Source organism: Oncorhynchus clarkii, chromosome 20 (genome assembly GCF_045791955.1).
Source record: "Oncorhynchus clarkii lewisi isolate Uvic-CL-2024 chromosome 20, UVic_Ocla_1.0, whole genome shotgun sequence".
NCBI classification, from domain to species: Eukaryota; Metazoa; Chordata; class Actinopteri; order Salmoniformes; family Salmonidae; genus Oncorhynchus; species Oncorhynchus clarkii.
In genome coordinates this window covers 32,816,815-32,839,396 of record NC_092166.1, presented here as the reverse complement: position 1 = coordinate 32,839,396, position 22,582 = coordinate 32,816,815, and the positions used below count along the sequence as shown (strand labels likewise).

The 22,582-nt window shown below is 43.6% G+C and overlaps 1 protein-coding gene across 1 annotated transcript in view; it reads left to right on the top strand.

Moving 5' to 3' along the window:
- The window catches only part of LOC139376260 (apoptotic chromatin condensation inducer in the nucleus-like), a 31,600-nt gene extending 9,815 nt beyond the window's left edge, over window positions 1-21,785 (top strand). The window contains exons 7-17 of the mRNA XM_071118602.1: window positions 56-138; window positions 15,661-15,718; window positions 18,079-18,124; window positions 18,268-18,410; window positions 18,605-18,745; window positions 18,979-19,165; window positions 19,310-19,563; window positions 19,815-19,922; window positions 20,061-20,355; window positions 20,437-20,537; window positions 20,697-21,785. Of these exons, the coding sequence (XP_070974703.1) occupies window positions 56-138; window positions 15,661-15,718; window positions 18,079-18,124; window positions 18,268-18,410; window positions 18,605-18,745; window positions 18,979-19,165; window positions 19,310-19,563; window positions 19,815-19,922; window positions 20,061-20,355; window positions 20,437-20,537; window positions 20,697-21,005 (1,725 nt within the window). The 3' untranslated portion in view covers window positions 21,006-21,785. The remainder of the gene's footprint in view (window positions 1-55; window positions 139-15,660; window positions 15,719-18,078; window positions 18,125-18,267; window positions 18,411-18,604; window positions 18,746-18,978; window positions 19,166-19,309; window positions 19,564-19,814; window positions 19,923-20,060; window positions 20,356-20,436; window positions 20,538-20,696) is intronic.
- Window positions 21,786-22,582: the final 797 nt, after the last annotated feature.

Below are 22,582 nucleotides of genomic sequence, written 5' to 3'. Positions count from 1 at the left end.
TTTTACAAAATTGTTCTTCCCCTCTCTAACACTACCCCCCTTTGATGACCATCAGAAATCGTTTGTTGGAATACCTGCTGGACAAGACAATGAGCAGAAGGACAGCGAGGGAGAGGAGGAAATGACAGACACTACAAGGTCTGTTTACAAAATTGCTGCAAAAGACACACACATATACTGAACAAAAATATAAACGCAACAATTTCAACGATTTTACTGAGTTACAGTTCTTATAGTCAATTGAAGTAAATGTATTAGTCCCTAATCTATGGATTTCACACGACTGGGCAGAGTTGCAGCCATTGGTGAGGTGCAGCCAACCCACCCACTGGTGAGCCAGGCCCAGCCAATCAGAATGAGTTTTTCCCTACAAAAGGGCTTTATTACAGACTGAAATAATCCTCAGTTTCATCAGCTGTCCGGGTGGCTGGTATCAGACGATCCCGCAGGTGAAGAAGTCTGATGTGGAGGTCCTGGGCTGGCATGGTTACACGTGGTCTGCGGTTGTGAGGCCGGTTGGACGTACTGCCAATTTCTCTTATGGTAGAGAAGTTAACATTACATTCTCTGACAACAGCTCTGGTGGACATTCCTGCAGTCAGCATGCCAGTTGCACGCTCCCTCAAAACTTGAGACATCTGTGGCATTGTGTTGTGTGACAAAGCTACACATTTTAGTGGCCTTTTATTGTCCACAGCACCAGGTGCACCTGTGTAAGGATCATGCTGTTTAATCAGCTTCTTGATATGCTACACCTGTCAGGTGGATGGATTATCAGCATACCACCCTGAATAGCACTGCTGGCTTGCTTCTGATGCTAAGCAGGGTTGGTCCTGTTCAGTTCCTGGATGGGAGACCAGATGCTGCTGGAAGTGGTGTTGGAGGGCCAGTAGGAGGCACTCTTTCCTCTGGTCTAAAAAAAAGATATCCCAATGTCCCAGGGCAGTGATTGGGGACACTGCCCTGTGTAGGGTGCTGTCTTTCAGATGGGACGTTAAACGAGTGTCCTGACTCTCTGAGGTCACTAAAGATCCCATCGCACTTATCGTAAGAGTAGGGGTGTTAACCCCGGTGTCCTGGCTAAATAGCCAATCTGGCCCTCAAACCATCATGGTCACCTAATAATCCCCAGTTTACAATTGGCTCATTAATCCCCCTCCTCTCCCCTGTAACTATTCCCCAGGTCGTTGCTGCAAATGAGAACGTGTTCTCAGTCAACTTACCTGGTAAAATAACGGATAAAAAAAAATAGAAATCTTGGCAAAGGATAAATGCTCACTAACAGGGAGGTTAACAAATGTGTGTACAACATTTTAGAGATAACATTTTGTTTTTGGAAAATGTCTGGGAACTTTTATTTCAGCTCATGAAACATGGGACTAACACTTTCCATGTTGCATTTATATGTTTATATGTACAGTGGGGCAAAAAAGTATTTAGTCAGCCACCAATTGTGCAATTTCTCCCACTTAAAAAGATGAGGCCTGTAATTTTCATCATAGGTACACTTCAACTATGACAGACAAAATCAGAATTTGTTTTCCAGAAAATCACATTGTGGGATGTTTAATGAATTTATTTGCAAATTATGGTGGAAAATAAGTATTTGGTCACCTACAAACAAGCAAGATTTCTGGCTCTCACAGACCTGTAACTTCTTCTTTAAGAGGCTCCTCTGTCCTCCACTCGTTACCTGTATTAATGGCACCTGTTTGAACTTGTTATCAGTATAAAAGACACCTGTCCATAACCGCAAACAGTCACACTCCAAACTCCACTATGGCCAAGACCAAAGAGCTGTCAAAGGACACCAGAAACAAAATTGTAGACCTGCACCAGGCTGGGAAGACTGAATCTGCAATAGGTAAGCAGCTTGGTTTGAAGAAATCAACTTGGGAGCAATTATTAGGAAATGGAAGACATACAAGACCACTGATAATCTCCCTCGATCTGGGGCTCCACGCAAGATCTCACCCCGTGGGGTCAAAAATGATCACAAGAACGGTGAGAAAAAATCCCAGAACCACACGGGGGGACCTAGTGAATGACCTGCAGAGAGCTGGGACCAAAGTAGCAAAGCCTACCATCAGTAACACACTACGCCACCAGGGACTCAAATCCTGCAGTGCCAGACGTGTCCCCCTGCTTAAGCCAGTACGGGGCCAGGCCCGTCTGAAGTTTGCTAGAGAGCATTTGCATGATCCAGAGGAAGATTGGGAGAATGTCAAATGGTCAGATGAAACCAAAATATAACTTTTTGGTAAAAACTCAACTCGTCGTGTTTGGAGGACAAAGAATGCTGAGTTGCATCCAAAGAACACCATACCTACTGTGAAGCATGGGGGTGGAAACATCATGCTTTGGGGCTGTTTTTCTGCAAAGGGACCAGGACGACTGATCCGTGTAAAGGAAAGAATGAATGGGGCCATGTATCGTGAGATTTTGAGTGAAAACCTCCTTCCATCAGCAAGGGCATTGAAGATGAAACGTGGCTGGGTCTTTCAGCATGACAATGATCCCAAACACACCGCCCGGGCAACGAAGGAGTGGCTTCGTAAGAAGCATTTCAGGTCCTGGAGTGGCCTAGCCAGTCTCCAGATCTCAACCCCATAGAAAATCTTTGGAGGGAGTTGAAAGTCTGTGTTGCCCAGCAACAACCCCAAAACATCACTGCTCTAGAGGAGATCTGCATGGAGGAATGGGCCAAAATACCAGCAACAGTGTGTGAAAACCTTGTGAAAACATTTGACCTCTGCCAACAAAGGGTATATAACAAAGTATTTGTTATTGACCAAATACTTATTTTCCACCATAATTTGCAAATAAATTCATAAAAAATCCTACAATGTGATTTTCTGGACTTTTTTTTCCTCATTTTGTCTGTCATAGTTGAAGTGTACCCATGATGAAAATTACAGGCCTCTCATCTGTTTAAGTGGGAGAACTTGCACAATTGGTGGCTGACTAAATACTTTTTTGCCCCACTGGATATAAACATTCATAAAAATCCAAATACCTTCACAGATCTTCATTGTAAAGGGTTTAAACGCTTTCCCATGCTTGTTCAATGATCCATAAACAATTAATGAACATGCACCTGTGGAACGGTCGTTAAGACACTAACGGCTTACAGACGGTAGGCAATTAAGGTCACAGTTATGAAAACTTAGGACACTAAAGAGGCTTTTCTATTGACTCTGAAATACACCAAAAGAAAGATGCCCAGGGTCCCTGCTCATCTGCGTGAACGTGCCTTAGGCATGCTGCAAGGAGGCATGAGGACTGCAGATGTGGCCAGGGCAATAAATTGCAATGTCTGTACTGTGAGACGCCAAAAACAGCGCTATGGGAGACAGGACGGACAGCTGATAGCTCTCGCAGTGGCAGACCACGTGTAACAACACCTGCACAGGATCGGTACAGTCGAACATCACACCTGCTGGACAGGTACAGGATGGCAACAACAACTGCACCAGGAACGCACAGTCTTTCCATCAGTGCTCAGACTGTCTGCAATAGGCTGAGAGAGGCTGGACTGAGGGCTTGTAGGCCTGTTGTAAGGCAGGTCCTCACCAGACATCCCCGGCAACAATGTCGCCAATGGACACAAACCCACCGTCGCTGGACCAGACAGGACTGGCAAAAAGTGATCTTCACTGACGAGTCGTAGTTGTCTCACCTGGGCTGATGGTCGGAGTTGCATTTATCGTCGAAGGAATGAGCATTACACCGAGGCCTGGATCGATTTGGAGGTGGAGGGTCCGTCATGGTCTGGGGTGGTGTGTCACAGCATCATCGGACTGAGCTTGTTGTCATTGCAGGCAATCTCAACGCTGTGCATTACAGGGAAGACATCCTCCTCCCTCATGTGGTACCCTTCTTCCAGGCTCATCCTGACATGACCCTCCAGCATGACAATGCCACCACGCACAAAACGAGAAGTATGGCTGATTTCCTGCAAGACAGGCATGTATGTCAGTGTTCTGCCATGACCGGCGAAGAGCCTGGATCTCGATCCCTTTGACCACGTCTGGGACCTGTTGGACCGGAGGGCTAGGGTCACCCCCCCCCGCCAGAAATGTCTGGGAATTTGCAGGTGCCTTGGTGGAGGAGTGCGGTAACATCTCACAGCAAGAACTGGCAAAGTTCTCAAGTATGAGGAGATGCACTGCAGTACTTAGTATCTGGTGTGGCCACCAGCTGTATTGACTGTTACTTTTGATTTAGATTATTCCATTTGTTAGTCACATGTCTGTGGAACGTGTCCAGTTTATGTCTGTTGTTGAATCTTATGTTCATACAAATATTTACACATGTTAAGTTTGCTGAAAATCAACTCAGTTGACAGTGAGAGGACAGTTATTTTTTTGTTGAGTTTATATTATATACACACACAGTACCTTCGGACAATATTCAGACAGACTTTTTTTCACATTTTGTTATGATACAGCCTTATTCTAACATTTGATTAAATTGGGGGGGTTTCTCCGCTTGCCAATCTACACCCACTACCCCATAATGACAAAGCAAAAAGGTTTTCACTTTTGCTAACCTCACATTTACATAAGTATTCAGACCCTTAAACAAATTATTGAGTAAAGTACTTTTGGCAGTGATTATATCCTTGTCTTCTTGGGTATGACGCTACAAGCTTGGTACACCTGTATTTGGGGAGTTTTTCCCATTCTTCTCTGCAGATCCTCTCAAGCTCTGACAGGTTGGATGGGGAGTGTTGCTGCACAGCTATTTATAGGTCTCTCCAGAGATGTTCAAGTCTGGGCTCTGGCTGGGCCACTCAAGGACAATCACAGGGATGCAAACTAGTCACCTTTCTGCCAAATTCTGTGTTTTGAATCCAAAATAGGTCGCCTACGTGATTCGTGTAAATCTGATGAAGGAAGTTTGGGGGGAGGCTTTGGATCACTGCTGACTGTAAGCGAACGAGTGATGCGCGTTTATCCAAGGCTCAGCCAATCATTCACATAACAACAGAAGGCAGCATGCAACTGAAGAGACAGCCAATTTGCTAGTTGCAGCATCAGCACGCACTCTGGAAAGACAGAGGAGAGTGGAAAGGCAGTTTGCCAGTTATGGCAGCGTGTCCCCTGAACGATAACAAAGAGGTAGGTGAGAAGCCTTACCACCGAGACGGGGGTGATATGGTGATGAAGCGTACTTCATGAGCTGTAACCGAAAAACAACTGGCATTTGGAAAGCTTGACGTGAGGGAGAAAGTGTGGTGGAACAAGTATTGTTGGCATTGTTAAGTATCTTGCTAGCTGGATTGAGTTCTCCGTTAGCTAGCCAGAGAAATGTTGAGGAACATTAGCCAACTTAACTGATAAAATTATTGAATTTATGGTGTGAAAATGAGCTGGCAAATAAAGTCAGACCGCTAACATTACAATATCAAATGAGCTAACGTCAGTAACCTAACCAATTCGCTATAGTATTAACTGCTATACGACTCCATGCCGTTCCTCAAGTTATGACCCTGGCAAATGTTATTAGAAGACCCTTTTGCAATTATGTTAGCACAGCTGAAAACTGTTGTTCTGATTTAAAGAAGCAATTAAAATGGCCTTTAGACTAGTTGAGTATCAGCATTTGTGGGTTCGATTACAGGCTCAAAATGTCCAGAAACTATGACTTTCTTCTGAAACTCGTCAGTCTATTCTTATGTAAGTCGGAATACCAACTTCTGAGAAGTGCGTAGGAAATGTTTAATTTCCTAAATCGGAATTGGGCCCTTCTAGTATATTATAGTGGTGCATGGGTCAGCTGTTTGTTCACCCGCCCGCAGTTGCTAGTAATAAATCCGCAACCACATGATTATTTGTGATAAAGAGAAATTCTGAGGCCTGCACCCAACCTTAACACAGAAAATGCGCTGTACGCTACAGTCAGAGACAGCGTATACATTTATTTTTTTACACGGGGTGCAGGATTTGTTTTGCCTGATTTGAGATGTTTCTGGTAGAGGTGCTAACTCAGCATTACCATTCTCTCAAGATGCTGTTCCCGATTTAAAAAAAGAATTGCCTACATTTGGTGTATTATTTTACTGAAAGAAAAGTGTAATTCTGCATAAGTTTTTAAAACATTTTTTTTTTTAACCTTTATTTAACTAGGCAAGTTAAGAACAGTTAAGAAGTTAAGAACAAATTCTTATTTTCAATGATGGCCTAGGAACAGTGGGTTAACTGCCTGTTCAGGGGCAGAACGACAGTACCTCAGCTCGGGGATTTGACTGCGGGTTATGAGTCAACCTGCACATCACTAGTGTATTAAAATAGTAAAAAGTTTGGAATTTGGTCCCATATTCCTTGGATTCAATGACTACCGTAATTTCCGGACTATAAGCCGCTACTTTATTCCCACGCTTTGAACCTCGCGGTTTATACAATGACGCGGCTAATTTATGGATTTTTCCCGCTTTCACAAGATTCATGCCGCCAAAAAACTGAGCACCGTCACATAATGTGACGTAAATCGAGCGCGCTCAAACTTCCCATCATTCTGATTACGGTAGTAATTTTGTCACCCTCATCATGGCAAAGACACGGAGAAATGCATATGATGCAGCTTTCAAGTTGAAGGCGATCGATCTGGCTGTTGGAAAAGGAAATAGAGCTTCTGCAAGGGAGCTTGGCCTTAATGAGTCGATGATAAGACGTTGGAAAGCAGTGTGAGGAACTGACTCAGTGCAAAAAGACAACAAAAGCTTTCAGAGGGAAGAAAAGCAGATGGCCCAAAATATTTGCAGCCACTCGACATCAGTGTAAATCGTGCATTTAAGGTGGCGCTCCGTGTTCAGTGGGGGGCTTGGATGACAAGTGGGGAGAAATCCTTCACTAAAACGGGCCGCATGCGAAGAGCAACTTATGGTCAAGACTGCCAGTGGGTCCTGACAGCGTGGAGCATTGTCAAAAAATCCACTATCATTGACGGGTTTCGAAAGGCTGGACTGCTGCGTGTTGAAGGGGCAGCATGAGCTCAGCGGGGTATTTGCCTCCGGATAAAAGTGACGAGAGCGACAATGAAAACGATCCAACATCGGATGAAGCAATTCTGAGGCTATTCAACTCCGACACCGAAGGAGATGACTTAAGTGGTTTCAGTGCACAGGAGGAGGAAGATGGTGACCAATGACTTTCTTGGTAGGCCACTGTTTAATTTTTGTTACAAGCCGTGTTTCGTTTAAAGGCTGTGTAAAGTTCATTTGTTTCAATGTACCGGTAGGCACCTGCGGCTTATAGACATGTGCAGCTTATTTATGTACAAAATACATATTTCTTTAATAATTCAGTGGGTGCGGTTTATATTCAGGTGCGCTTAATAGTCCAGCAATTACGGTAGGTCAAGTTTGTTTTGATTGTGTTTCAGATTATATTGTTCCCAATAGGAACTGAATAGTGAGTGATGTATTGTCATTTTAGTCACTTTTATTGTACGTAACAATATAACATGTTTCTGAATAATTCTGTATTTAACGTGTATGCCACCATGATTATAGATAATCATGAATGAATCGTGAATAATGATGAGTAGGAAGGTGTACAGAGGCACAAATTATAACCCCCCAAAATGCTATACTCCCCTGTTATTGGTAATGATGAGAGATTATCATGTTTTGTTGTAGTCTGTAACCTTCCCAATCATCATCATTCATTGGTTTTCTTAATCATGGAATTATCAGGATGAATTTAGAAGTATTCAGAAACGTCTCATCTACTCAAATCATTCACCATTCAGTTCCTATTGGAAACACATAACCAAAACAAACTGCAAATGCATCCAATGAGTTTGTGGTGTCACAAGCTTGAGGTAGTCATTGTGTGCTAGGAATATGGAACCAAATACCATATCTTTGACTATTTTAATACACTATAAATTAATTTCTTAATATTTCTTCAATTGGGGGGACTATATATTTTTTTTGCAGTTAAACGGATGTAGGAAAAAATCCTAAAATAAAAGTTGACATTCTGTACTGTCGCCTCATGTAAAACATTTGATCTCAAATCCAAAATGCTGGAGTATGGAGCCAAATTATTATTTTACTGTCCAAATTCATGTGGAGGGGAGTGCATTTGTGAATCCCAAACCAGCCCCTAGCCCCTACCAACTCGCTCAGAGGCCCTCAGTTGTCACATGTTGCTGATGAAACTGAGGGTGACTTTAAGAGTGGCAAGGGGATCAAATAACCACATCAACTTCGGGACACACTTGAATGATGTAAATCATGTTACACATAATAAAACACATCATAATAAAACGAGCACGAAATTCAATTGAGAATTTCCCCTTTCATTTTACAAGGTAGAAACGTCAGTAACACTTAAACATTTAATTTGGGAGTTATTTCATGTTACATGTGTCAAGCATTGAAATCAGAAACATACAAATACAGGTGGCTAATTAAGCACGCCTCCATTCTTTTCGGTGACATTGCGCAAACTCAAAAATTAGGCTGTGCGTTATGCAAGGGTTTGAAATTGTGACCACTTGCATTTGCGACCCTTTGACCTGACAGTGTGACACCTATTTTTAATTAGTCGCTATGGTGCCAGTGGAAAAATGTAGCTGGTCACGTTCGTTTTGGTTAACAATTGGCTTTTTTACGATTTATTCAAACAATGGGTATGCAAACCAAGTATTCAAAAAGTTTGTTTCGAAGTCATGGTTTAATCTTTGTAATTCAGTAATCATGGACTGTTTGAATTAGCATTTCTAAAGGATTTTCCAAAAAACCTTCCCAATTAAATGTTGACTGCAAAGTAGGCCAACCTGGCAGAATGATATCATACTGATTTGTATCAATTGCGGGGCGTTTGTTTTGCGAACTCTGCTATCACATGTAGCCTACATTGTACAGTACAAAAACACTGCTAGCCAATCACAACGCTGTTAGCCAACACACTTGCTAGGCGCAATTGAATTATAGGGCAACTACACCCTCCAATAATTTTGGGGGATTGTTCCCAGACGTCCAAAGTAGTCTCCTGGTATGGTTTCAGCATTGTTGTGGACTTAGAATATTTTAATATTTGTAGATTTTCTATAAAAATCGGGGACAGGGAAAAACGAAACCAAGAAAACAGTATTTATTAAAATATAAAACTATGTATAGCCTTACAACTGTAGATTGACTGTTCAGATGTGCCAACAATAACACCCTTTTGAGAATCAACGCAACGTTAAACATTTTAATAGTTTTATTGTTGCTTAAGACGCAAATGATAAAACGGCAAGAAAATAACAATAAACCTTTAAACCATGCACTGGGTTGTCCTCAAGAATGCCAGGTTAATACTATTCCTGTCAGGCGTTTCATGCGACTGCCTGGAAGCCAATTTGCCTGGAAGCCTCATCCAGAGGAGATGAGGGTCCTTTTTTTCCCCTGTGTCTCATTTTTCATTCAATTCAATATGGCTGTGCTGCGTGTATGTTTTGGTTGTAACTGATAACAATGCACTGCTTTGGCCAGCAGCAGAATGTATCGCAAAACTTGTATCATTTAATCTCACCGAGATATTTGTCTACCGGGTTCGGTAAAAATGCTGTCCGAGGAGATTAAAAGCCGGTGAGCGTGAGGTAGGAAGAGAAAAGACTGGTCGTCGTGGCGCTGGGATTTTTTACATCAACAGACCGTTTGCGGTGTTGCATTGTAGCGACGTTTCACGTCCATGTCTTTTTTAACACGCATTGCAATTTTGTAGCGATAAATGTTGCGCTCTTACATTTTAACGACGCAGCAGAGTTGTCCGTGTGAAGTATTGATGTGTGTATAATGTGGACGGGGAGGGGTATGGGGGGCATTCGGTCACCGCTCTCATTGTTCTGTGCCGCTCCTTGACAGAATGAATCAACCAAGTGAAAGGGGATTGCACTTGAGTAGTATATTCCCGAAATGCCCTGCTTTTCTTTTCCATTCATACAACAAAAAAGTGACCGCAGAATCTGCATGAATTGTAAATAGATAATGCACGAATGGCAATCACAAGCATACAGGTGTTGACTATTTTGAAAGCCTACCTCATTTCATATCAAATTCATTTTTTTAACATGATAATAATCATGATTACATTCTAATAGAATACGTTTTGGGATTTGATTTAGCACAAAACATAGGTCTATTTTATCTTTGAGTTTTGTTGTCATGGAAATTAATGCTCAAAAAGCAAATGTGCAAATAAGAGATTCGTGCCTTACTTTGTCATGTATAAATTGCTGCTAATGTTGCACCTCTCTTCTCTGCTACACCAATCTGTATGGATCACCCTGTTAGGCATGCCCTTATGTATGAGCAGGACACTATCATATTGCTTGTATATCCTATTCCCATAGGGCCTGATTCAGACTTAGGAAATCTGTTCCTTTTTTACATGTTTTAATAAATGCCCACACCTTTAGAAATCCACTTTTTCGAGCTGCAAGACAATGGCCTGAGCTTACCCATGATGTTGCACAAAGGTTTTAAGTCAATAAATAATAGTTTTAGTCAAAGTATATTTGGGCTTGAAGTGACACCCAAACTGTCTACTTTGTGTGAATGTGGTGTCTTTTCCTATGATATGACATGAAAAAATGTCAGCCTACATTTAGTTTCAGAGCTGGTTTTATTTTAATGTTACCACCCACCAGCATGGCATTCTTTAGCAGAAACCGTTGCAAATGTATTTTTGTGACTGCGATGAGCCAAACAGCCTTGTATCCACTTGGCTGCCTGAGCCATGGAGCAAATTAAGTGTTACACCAATCAAAGCAGTGGAGCTTTAGCGGTCAAAACCATTCATTCATCTTGGGATGCCGGGGAGAGCATTTTTTTCTTACGCAATTATAATATTTATAAAATGGTCAGATATACACTACATGGCTAAATGTATGTGGACACCCCATCAAATTAGTAGATTTGGTTATTTCAGCCACACACGTTGCTGATAGGTGTATAAGATTGAGCATGCAGCCATGCAATCTCCATAGACAAACATTGGCTATAGAATGGCCCATACTGAAGAACTCAGTGACTGAATATTTTTCCAAGGGCACTATATAGGGGATGTTGTTCCCACTGTGACTATTAAAACCTACCCAAAACAAAAACCGTGGATAGATGGTAGCATTCGCACAAAACGGAAAGCACGAACCACCGCATTTAACCACAGCAAAGAGACTGGGAATATGGTTGAATACAAACAGTGCATTTATGCCCTCCGTAAGTGAATCAAACAGGCAAAACGTCACTACAGAGACAAAGTTGAGTTGCAATTCAACGGCTTAGACACGAGACTTGTGTGGCACGGACTTCAGACAATCACAAATTACAAAGCATAACCAGCTACGTCGCTGATGTTTTGCTCCCAGACAAGCTTAACACCTTCACCCGCTTTAAGGATAACACAGTGCCACTGTTGTGGGCAGCTCCCGGGGACTGTGGGCTGTCGTTCTCCTTGGCTGACGTGAGTAAGACATTTAAGCAAGATGACCCTCGCAAGGCTTCCGGCCCAGACGGCCTCCCTAGCCGCTTCCTCAGAGTATGCGCAGACCACTGGGCTGGAGTGTTTACGGACCTATTCAATCTCTCCCTATCCCAGCCTGCTGTCCCCACTTACTTCAAGATGTCCACCATTGTTCCTGTACCCAAGAAAGCAAAGGTAACCGAACTAAATGACTTGCTCCGTAGCACTCTTCTGTCATCATGAAGTACTTTGAGAGGCTAATTTAAGGATCATGTCACCTCCAACTTACCTAACACCCTAGACCCACTTAAATTTGCATATAGATCCACAGACGATGCAATCACACTGCACACTGCCCTATCCCATCTGGATGAGGAATGCCTGTGGAAGAATGCTGTTCATTGCCAATAGCTCAGCCTTCAACACCATCGTACCCTCCAAGCTCATCCAAAAGCTTGGGGCCCTGGGTCTTAACCCTCTGCTGCTGGATCCAGGACCTCCTGATGGGCTGCTGATCCTCGACACACACACCTCCAACTCAATCATGACGTTTGCAGACGACATAATAGTAAGCCTGATTACCAACAATGACGAGACAGCCTACAGGGAGGAGGAGGTGAGGGCCCTGGCGGAGTGGTGCCAAGAAAATAAACTCTTCCTCGACGTCAACAAAATGAAGGAGATGATTGTGGACGTCAGGAGACGGCTAAGGGAGCACGTCCACATCGATGGGGCGCAGTGGAGAACGTGAAAAGCTTCAAGTTCCTTGGCGTACACAACACTGACAATCTGAAATTGTCCACCCACACAGACAGTGTGGTGAGGAGGCTGAAGAAATTCAGCTTGGCCCATAAGACCCTCACAAACCTTTGCAGATGCACCATTGAGAGCATCCTGTCGGACTGTATTACAGCCTGCAACTGCACCGCCCGCAACCGCAGGGCTCCCCAGAGGGTGGTGAGGTCTGCCCAACGCATTACCGGGTACACACTGCTTGCCCTCCAGGACACTTACAACACCCGATGTCACAGGAAGACCCAAAAGATCATCAAGTACATCAACCACCCGTGCCATGGCCTGTTCACTTGGCTACCATTCAGAAGGCGAGGTCAGTACAGGTGCATCAATGCTGGGACCGAGAAACTGAAAAACAGCTTCTTTCTCAAGGCCATCAGACTGTTAAATAGCCATCACTAGCCAGCCTCCACCCAGTACCCTGCCCTGAATGTAGTCACTATCACTAGCTGGCTACCACCCGGCGCCCCTGCGACTTAGAGGCTGCTGCCCTATGTACATAGACATGGAATCACTGGTCACTTTATTCATGTTTTCATTCTGTTTTACTCATTTCATGTATATGCTGTGTTCTAGTCAATGCCATCATATTCAACTATTGCTGTGTATACAGTAGCAGTCTTCAAAAGAGTTTTCTTTTCTACATTGTAGAATAATAGTGAAGACATCAAACCTGAAAAATAACATGTATATGGAATCATCAAAAAAGTGTTAGGCAAAGTATATTTGAGATTCTTCAATGTAGCCACCATTTGCCTCGACAGCTTTGCACACTTGGCATTCTCAACCAGCTTCATGAGTAATGCTTTTCCAACAGTCTTGAAGGAGTTCCCACACATGCTGAGCACTTGTTGGCTGCTTTTCCTTCACTCTGCAGTCCAACTCATCCCAAACCATCTCAATTGGGTTGAGGTCGTGTGATTGTGGAGGCCAGGTCATCTGATGCAGCACTCCATCACTCTTCTTCATGGTCAAATAGCCCTTACATAGCCTGGAGGTGTGTTGGGTCATTGTCCTGTTGAAACACAAATTATAGTCCCACTAAGTACAAACCAGATGGGATGGCGTATCGCTGCAAAATGCTGTGGTAGCCATGCTGGTTAAATGTGCCTTGAATTCTAAATAAATCACTGACAGTGTCACCAGCAAAGCACCAACACACCACCACCTCCATGCTTCATGGTGGGAACCACACATGTGGAGATCATCCATTCACCTACTCTGCTTCTCACAAAGGCACAGCGGTTGGAACCAAAAATCTCAAATTTGGACCAAAGTACAGATTTTCACCAGTCTGATGTCCATTGCTCATATTTCTTGGCCCAAGCAAGTCTCTTCTTCTTATTGGTGTCCTTTAGTAGGGGTTTCTTTGCAGCAATTTGACCACGAAGGCCTGATTCACAGTCTCCTCTGTATAGTTGTTGAGATGTCTTGCTTGAACTCTGAAGCATTTGTTTGGGCTGCAATCTGAGGTGCTGTTAACTCTAATGATCTTATCCTCTGCAGCAGAGGTAACTCTGGGTCTTCCTTTCCTGTGGTGGGCCTCATGAGAGCTAGTTTCATCATAGCGCTTGATGGTTTTTGCGACTGCACTTTAAGAAACTTTGAAAGTTCCTAATTTCCCGTATTGACTGACCTACATGTCTCAATGTAATGATGGACTGTCGTTTCTCTTTGCTTAATTGAGCTGTTCTTGCCATAACATGGACTTGGTCTTTTACCAAATAGGGCTATCTCCTGTATACCACCCCTACCTTGTGACAACACAACTGATTCGCTCGAAAGCATTAACTTCTCTAGGGTAGGGGCCAGCATTTGGAATTTTGAATGAAAAGCGTGCCCAAATTAAACTGCCTTCTACTCAGGCCCAGAAGATAGGATATGCATATAATTGGTAGATTTGGATAGAAAACACTCAAGTTTCCAAAACTGTTAAAATAGTGTATGTGAGTATAACAGAACTGATTTGGCAAGCGAAAACCTGAGAGAAATCCATTCAGGAAACAGGATTTTTTTTGTGTAGTTTTCTATTCAATGTCATTAGAGTATCCATTGACTTAGGACTCAAATTGCAGTTCCTATGCCTTCCACTAGCTGTCAACAGTCTTTAGAAATTGTTTCAGGCTTGTATTCTGAAAAATGAGGGAGTAAGAGCAGTCTGAATGAGTATTGATTATATTGACAACGTTATAGTCCGGTTGAAATATTATTGATTATTTAGGCTAAAAACAAGCTGAGGTTTGATTATGAACATCGTTTGATATGTTTCTACAAACTTTACGGATACTATTTGGATTTTTTGTCTGCCTGTGACTGCATTTGAGCCTGTGGATTACTGAAGAAAACGTGCAAACAAAACAGAGGTTTTTGGATATAAAGAGACTTTATCGAACAAAAGGAACATTTATTGAATAAATTAATGTCTTCTGAGTGCAACCATATGAAAATCATCAAAGGTAAGTGATTAATTGTATCTTTATTTCTGACTTGTGTAACTCTTCTACTTGGCTAGTTACTGTTTGTAATGATTTGTCTGCTGGGCTATGTTCTCAAATAATTGTAAGATATGCTTTCGCCGTAAAGCATTTTTGAAATCTGACACCGTGGTTGGATTCACAGGAAATTAATCTTTAAACCTATGTAAAATAGTTGTATCTTTTCTGAATTATTTTAATGAGTATTTCTGTATTTGAATTTGGAGCTCTGCAATCTCACTGGATGTTGCCAGGTGGGACGCTAGTGTCTCACATACCCTAGAGAGGTTAAGAAGGAAAGAAATTCCACAAATGAAATTTTAACAAGGCACACCTGTTAATTGAAATGCATTCCAGGTGACTATCATGACGCTGGTTGAGAGAATGTCAAGAGTGTGCAAAGCTGTCAAGTCAAAGGGTGGCTGTTTGAAGAATCTCAAATATAAAATATATGATGATTTTGGTTACTACATGATTCTGTATGCGATATTTCATAGTATTGATGTCTTCACTATTATTCTATAATGTAGAAAATAGTACAAATAAAGAAACCCTTGAATGAGTAGGTGTGACCAAACTTTTGACTGGTACTGTAAGTCGAGGTCAGGATACTGCTTATCTGTAGACACCTCCATTTCTTTGATCTCCACCCCAAACTTGTATCTTGTTGGTACCGGCTTTTCCTCACGCTTAAGTTCAAGGTCAACATGCTAGAGAGAAGTGCATAAACGGGGAATAAAGTTAAATTTACGGCCTCGTGTAACTCGAGTCTGAAATCCCTCCATGTTGCATATTTTTGGACCCCATTGTTCTGAAAACCTTTTTGCAACTAACCAGAACCACACTTTACCCCCTCTTTATCCTCCTGTCTCTTCATCCTTCTATCTCTCCATCACTCCTCTTCTTCATTTCTTTCATTCTCTCTATAGGGAGGTGAAGGAGGCTGCCATGGCTGAGCCTGAGCGGGCTCCTGAGAGCAGTGAGGAGGTAAGGCCACGGAGGAACACTGGGACATCCTAACTGTACCATGGCTCTCTAAAGAGGGGTGTGCTCCGGGCTTGGACTGTCACTGGCCAACCTGTGAGGCGACCTCCCTCCAGTTGTCAGCCATCAAACCTAAACACTTTAGTTAGGAATTAGAAATGGGGTGTTTTTGGTCCTAGTTTTTAGGTTGTGATATTGGGCACATCCGTGCTCCATCTTCTCCCGTTAATGATGTCTCTCGTTTCAATTTTGCTTTATACCCCATATCATTGTAGACAATGAAGTGCTTTTAGGTCCTGAAAATGCTTACTGATAAGAAATAAGAAGCACATTTCAAACATTTCTAAATGAAAAGTAACAATCTGTTATTTGTAATATTTACTTACTGGTTTGGTTAACCTGACCCTTTTTTAAGAGGTTTGATGAGCTAGTAAAAAACTAAACCATTTTAGCTGTGTTTTTGACCCTTTGCTGATGCTGTCTCAGACAGAAGCAGCAGGGGAGATGCTTACTGTGGCTGATGTTTAAAACCCCATTGATTGCTTTGTTATAAAGGTGCTCATGCCTCTTCCATTGCCCCTAATGGTACCTGCATACTACTTCTGCCACTACTACTGCTGCACCTGTTCCAATGTCCCCAAGAGCCCTGGGTATCCCACACATAGGCCCCTGATTCTGCACTGCAGTGGGACAACTGTGGCAACAAAGGCCATGTTGCCACGGAGATGGCACTTGATTGGACTAATGGGCTGAGGGTTTAGGATGACTGATCTCGTCTCTAACACCAGCGACTGGCTCATACACCACCTGTATGGCCACATACAACCTCACTTCACAACGGGTCTGAGGGGAGGTGAGGTCGACACTCAGTAAGACTGTTTCAAATCCTTCGATGACATGCCTGTGGATGGCTTCCAACGGGGTTGCTGCAGTACATTTTTCTTCTCACCACCTACAGATGAATGTGCTGCTCAATGGACTTGCGTGGACTGTTTTAACTGGTCAATTCTTTTTTCTGGACTAAACGGTTTCTCTGAGAAAGGACATTTTGGGTGTTCTCCACCTATTCAGAATGAGATCCAAATGAACCTGATGAGTCGTGAGGACAGCTTGGGTCTTCTCTTCGTGGCTGTTTTTCAAAGTCATGATCTCGGACATTTTGATACCTTTCTCAATGGTCTTCAGCATTTCTTTGGACTCACTACCAAACATCTGATTGTTGGCTGGAAAAGGTATTTGCCAATTGGGTCCCTTTTTTTCTGCTACTACCTAGCACCCAACAGACTGTCTGCTGAACTATGCCCCTGCTAGTTTTTGGAGTTACTCTTGTTCAACATTGACTATCCCATCTCCATTAAACCTCAGCCAGGCAGTATCCCAACAGAAAAGCATGACAAAGATCTGAAAGACTGATGCTTAAGCGCTAAGGACTTGACCCCAATACGTTTCCAAAAGCCACTCAAGTCCCACCCCCACTGATCTACAGAGCCCATCCTGCCAACCAGCTGTCAGATTTCCACCCAAACTTCACAACCACCTTTGATTGGACCCTTGTTGCCTAGATACAGTACATGCAGTCGAGATTGGGCCATATCCAACCCAGTAAGGATCAGGTGTCAGTGGTACCAGGGAATAAGTAGTACTTTTCTCAATGTTATTTTCTACAAAGAAATACACAATATTTAGAAAATGTATAGTTTCAGTCGACTCCCTCCTTTTAGCCTAAAATGGGGGAATTGACTCTGACATAGATGTCAAATGATTTAGTTTACATATTTATGGCTACTGATGTTTTTGAATGAATATTGTTGTAAACCACCCAATATTATAGTCTTGCTTTATGGCCCAGTAATCCTGGCAGCCACGTAGTTGTTATAAAAGGGAAATAAAATGTGAGCTATTTAATTCTAAGGAATTTAAACTGCAGTATTGTCATCGGGCTACTATCTGTCCTTCTGTATGTGTGATAGAGACTGTGGCTCCATCCCTGAACATCTTTCTACACCAAACATAAACTGACATTTGGGCCCCAGTCATTAATATTACTGCATATCTTAAAGCCATGCACACTGTTTTGAGACCAAGCAAAGATGTTACCCGCTGTCTGCTCACTGCAGTGTGCTATTGAGAGCCATATATTGAGATTCAATATTACTGGTGCTATTCATTGTTTGACTAATATGTTGGGATGGAAAGTGACCTAGACTGGAGTAGCAGTCTCTCTCATCTAGTTTTTCTTCCCTTGTTCACCCACACTTTCTCTCTTATCCTGTCTTCCCTCTAATCTGTTTATGCACCTCTCCATCTCTGCCTCTCACCTTTCCCCTGTACTTCTGGGTGTGTTTTATTTATTTTTGTTTCAGAGTCTGACGCCAAAGGCATTCACAGCCCGTAGGATCTCCCTGAGCAGTGAGTATACTTTGTTTTCTTCGGCTCAGTAGGTAGACGTCGTTTTTAGTTGAGTTGGCCTGTGCGTGTGGGTGAGAGACAATTATAGATGAGGTGCTTATGTTCGCGTTTGGCCAGTTGTGCAATCATCCTTTGTCTTCCAGGCAGCAAGGCCTCTCCAGGTGTCGTCAGTGCAGAGGGCGAGGCAGAGTCTGGGGCCGGCCCCGGGAGGAAGAGGAGGTGGGGTTCCAGCACTGCGGTCACAGCCAAGAAACCATCCATCAGCATCACCACAGACTCTCTGAAGGTACAGTATCATCGTCACTACACTGCAAAATATACTGTTGTACATATTACAAACCATCTATCCAAACACAGCATGACAATGAATTCTATCCAAACACAGCATGATAATGAATACTAACCTAACTTTTTACTATCTGTTGAGTCTTGAAGCTTCTCTCCTTCTCCCATCTGTAATATATTGATTGCGCTGCCCAGTCTCTGATCCCAGACATCAGGCTGAGTCCAGGACAGGAGGCGGTGGTGGATCTGCACCCAGAGGAAGCTCACCTCTCTGGGGGAGAGGAGGACAGGGAGCAGGGCGAGCAAGACTTCAAGATCAGACGCACGGTCACACAGGTCAGGGTTCTACTTCGCCTGTTTTGTGGACTGTACATTTATCTTGATTCAAGAAGTAATAATGTATTACTGGAAATTGGTTTTGCGGCAGTCATTTATAAAGGTGCGTTAAAGTAAGATTTACTATAACGGCTAACACTCGTAATTGACCCAAACGTATTACATTGTGAATGTCTTAAAACATCTGTGTGCCGCCTCCTCTACCCCACCCACTTCCAATGTACTGTATCTAGGTGGTCCTGTCCGAGACCCAGGAGAATGGACCGAAGGAGTCCAAGAGGAGTGAGAACATGGAGGACAGAGAGGATGGAGTGGAGGTTAAAAGCGACAGAGAGGAGAAGATGGACGACTCATTCCAGAGAGACTCCATGGAGACACAATCCCCCTCTCCCCCCATCCATGACATGGAGATGAGCACAGGTGATAGATGGATCCAAATTTAAAGATCAACTTAATTATCTTGTGAGATTTCTCAAAACCTCTGATAACCCTGGGCTAGATTCTAGCCTTTTGATATGTTGTGAGTTATCAGGTTGATGCATCTCTCTGGTCTCATCTGTTCAGTGACCCCAAGTGACACCCTGATCCGTCGCTCCATCAGCCAGCAGAAGTCTGGCGTGTCCATCACCATAGACGACCCTGTCCGCACGGCCAAGCAGCCCTCTCCTCCACGAGGCAAAGTGTCCAACATCGTCCACCTGTCCAACCTGGTTCGGCCGTTCACACTGGGTCAGCTGAAGGAGCTGCTCAGCAGGACTGGCACCGTGCTGGAGGACGGCTTCTGGATCGACAAGATCAAATCTCACTGCTACGTCACCGTACGTCTCTGTCTGCTGGCCGTTGTCCTGAATACAGATCTGCGTCTCAACTGACATCCTATTCCCCGTATAGTGCACTACTTTTAACCAGCCATAGGAGGCTCTGGTCAAAGCTGGTGCACTTGACTGTAGGGTGTCATTTTAGATGCAGCTCAGAACTCCTCCTACAGTTTCCTATTTTCTGTGTCTTATCTAAGGCAAGCCTCAATGTTCCTAATGGATGTCCGTTCTTGCTCTCCCTCTTCTTTCAGTACTCCAGTGCAGAGGAGGCAGTGGCCACTCGTGCAGCACTACATGGGGTGAAATGGCCTCAGAGCAACCCCAAGTTCCTCTGTGTGGACTTCAGTCAGCAAGAGGAGGTGAGACTAACTTGTCCCTTGTAGTTCCGCCCTATGTGATGATGCATATCATTCCCCAGTTCTCTAATATTTGAGTGCTTATGATGTTCCTTATGGTAACCTTCCCCCTCGTGTGTGTGTGTGTGTGTGTGTTTGTAGCTTGACTTCCACAGAGGCTTGCTACCCCCTGGGGGGGCTGGAGAGGAGGAGCGGGGGGCTTCATCGGTGCCTGGCCGAGGTCGGGGGGCGGCCCTGCCCCCTCTCCTGCCCGAGCGTGACCAGTGGGCAGAGCGAGAGCGTGAGATGGAGCGCAGGGAGAGGACCCGGGCGGAGAGGGAGTGGGACAGGGACAAGGTCCGGGACTTTGGTCCCGGAAAACCTGGAGAGGATGCGGGCCCCAGACGATCGCGCTCCAGAGAGAGGAAGCGCAAGGAGAGGAAGACGGACAAGAAAGGTGAAGGGTGGTGATGGTGCTTTAGAGCTGTGCCCTGTCGGGTCAACTGTACGTTTACACTTTTTTGTGTTGTGTCTCCAGAGAAAGCTGCAGAGGAAGCCCCTGCCAAACTGCTGGATGACCTGTTCAATAAAACCAAAGCAGCCCCTTGTATATACTGGCTCCCCCTCACAGAAGAGCAGGTCAGATATATATACACAAAACTCAACTATCTGAACAAGATTTCTTATTGGTGATATGGGGTCCACATATCCTTCCTTACGTTTTGTTGAAAGTGTTGATTTTAAATGGTTCACAATCCACTCTTAACATCCTCCCTTGTTCTGTCTCTTTGTGGCCAGTTTACACAGAGGGAAGTAGCTCGACAAGAGAGGAGGAAGGAGCGGGAGAAGAGGAGGAAGGAGCAGCAAGAGGAGGAGGAGAAGAAAAGGGAGGAAGAGCGCAAAGAAAGGATAAAAGCATCTGGCGAAAGAGGCGAGGGGGACAGGGACAGAGAGCGAGACAGGGAAAGGGGCAAAGACAGGGACCGAGACAGAGAGGGTGACAAACACAGAGAAAGCAGCCACCGCAGACCAGGGGGCAACAGTGCAGGGGTGGGCAGACGCTCTCGCAGCCGCAGTGATCCTCCACCTCGTGACAGACGACGCTAGAGGGAATTGGTGTGGCTGAAACTGTCTTAAAATAACCCCCCATTCCCCATCACTACATGTACTTTGTTAGAACTAAGACCCTACAGAGGACCAACACACACACACTGACACACATACATATATATATATATATATATATATATACACACACACATGCGCACACACACACACACTGGGACCATGGTTTGAGCAGTGTTTCCCCCAGACTGCAGTCTGTCTTGCTTCAGTCTGAAAGTTTAGATTTTATATGTGTTAATTTTGCCTAAGTATATTCTTATTAGTTTTTTAAATATTCTTGGCAGATTGGCAACCAACTCTTTTCCCCCCCGTGCATATCTGAAGAGTAAGTGCTCTATGTAGAGTTCTATGCATACACACACAGCGGTTTTTCTCCTTCCCCTGGGTTGTGTATTCCACAACTGGTTTCTGTGGGGTGCTTTGTCATGGCTGCGTGCTGTCCCAGTCAGTCTGCCGTCCTCCACCTTGATTCCTGTGGAGGACTGACGGTGTTGCGCAAAGTTCTCTTTGTTTAGTTTGAAAGATGAGAGACTATATTCTCTGCAAGAGATTAGATTCTTCTATACGCTTCTTTCTGTCCATCCTTTGCCCCCCCCCCCCCCCCCCCCGGTCAACGCAGGCTGGAAAAGGGGTGCGTATTAATACACACAAGCGGTTTAATATTGTTTTTAATCATTATTAAAGAATACTTTATTGTTTTTTGGTTTACCCCTGTAAGTGGTGAATGTACAAATAAATAAAAAATAAGTTTGAAAAACCTTTTGCACTTGTTTTCTGCAAGAGTACTTATATCAGTATAACTTTCTTTTAGGTTATCATTGTAAAATGGAATCCTTTTTTTTGTTGCTGTTACAACCATTACATGTTCCAAGTAACATAGTCATTATTACTATGCAGCAGAAAGAAAATATTCAGTAATATTGGAGATCCACAAGGTGTCACTGATGCACAATAGGGCTTTATCATTTTACAAATTGAATCAAATTGGTCACATGGTTAGCAGATGTTAATGCGAGTGTAGCGAAATGCTTGTGCTTCTAGTTCCAACAGTGCAGTTGGAAGTCGGAAGTTTACATACACTTAGGTTGGAGTCATAAAAACTTGTTTTTCAACCGCTCCACAAATTTCTTGTTAACAAACTAGTTTGACAAGTCGGTTAGGACATCTACTTGGTGCATGACACAAGTAATTTTTCCAACAATTGTTAACAGACAAATTATTTCATTTATAATATACTATCACAATTCCAATGGGTCAGAAGTTCACATACACTAAGTTGACTGTGCCTTTAAATAGCTGGGAAAATCTAAAGAAATCAGCCAAGACCTGCATAAGTTTGGTTCATCCTTGGGAGCAATTTCCAAACACCTGAAGGTACCACGTTCATCTGTACAAACAATAGTACGCAAGTTTAAACACCATGGGACCACACAGCTGTCATACTGCTCAGGAAGGAGATGCGTTCTGTCTCCTAGACTTCGGTGCGAAAAGTGCAAATCAATCCCAGAACAACAGCAAAGGAACTTGAGAAGATGCTGGAGGAAATAGGTACAAAAGTA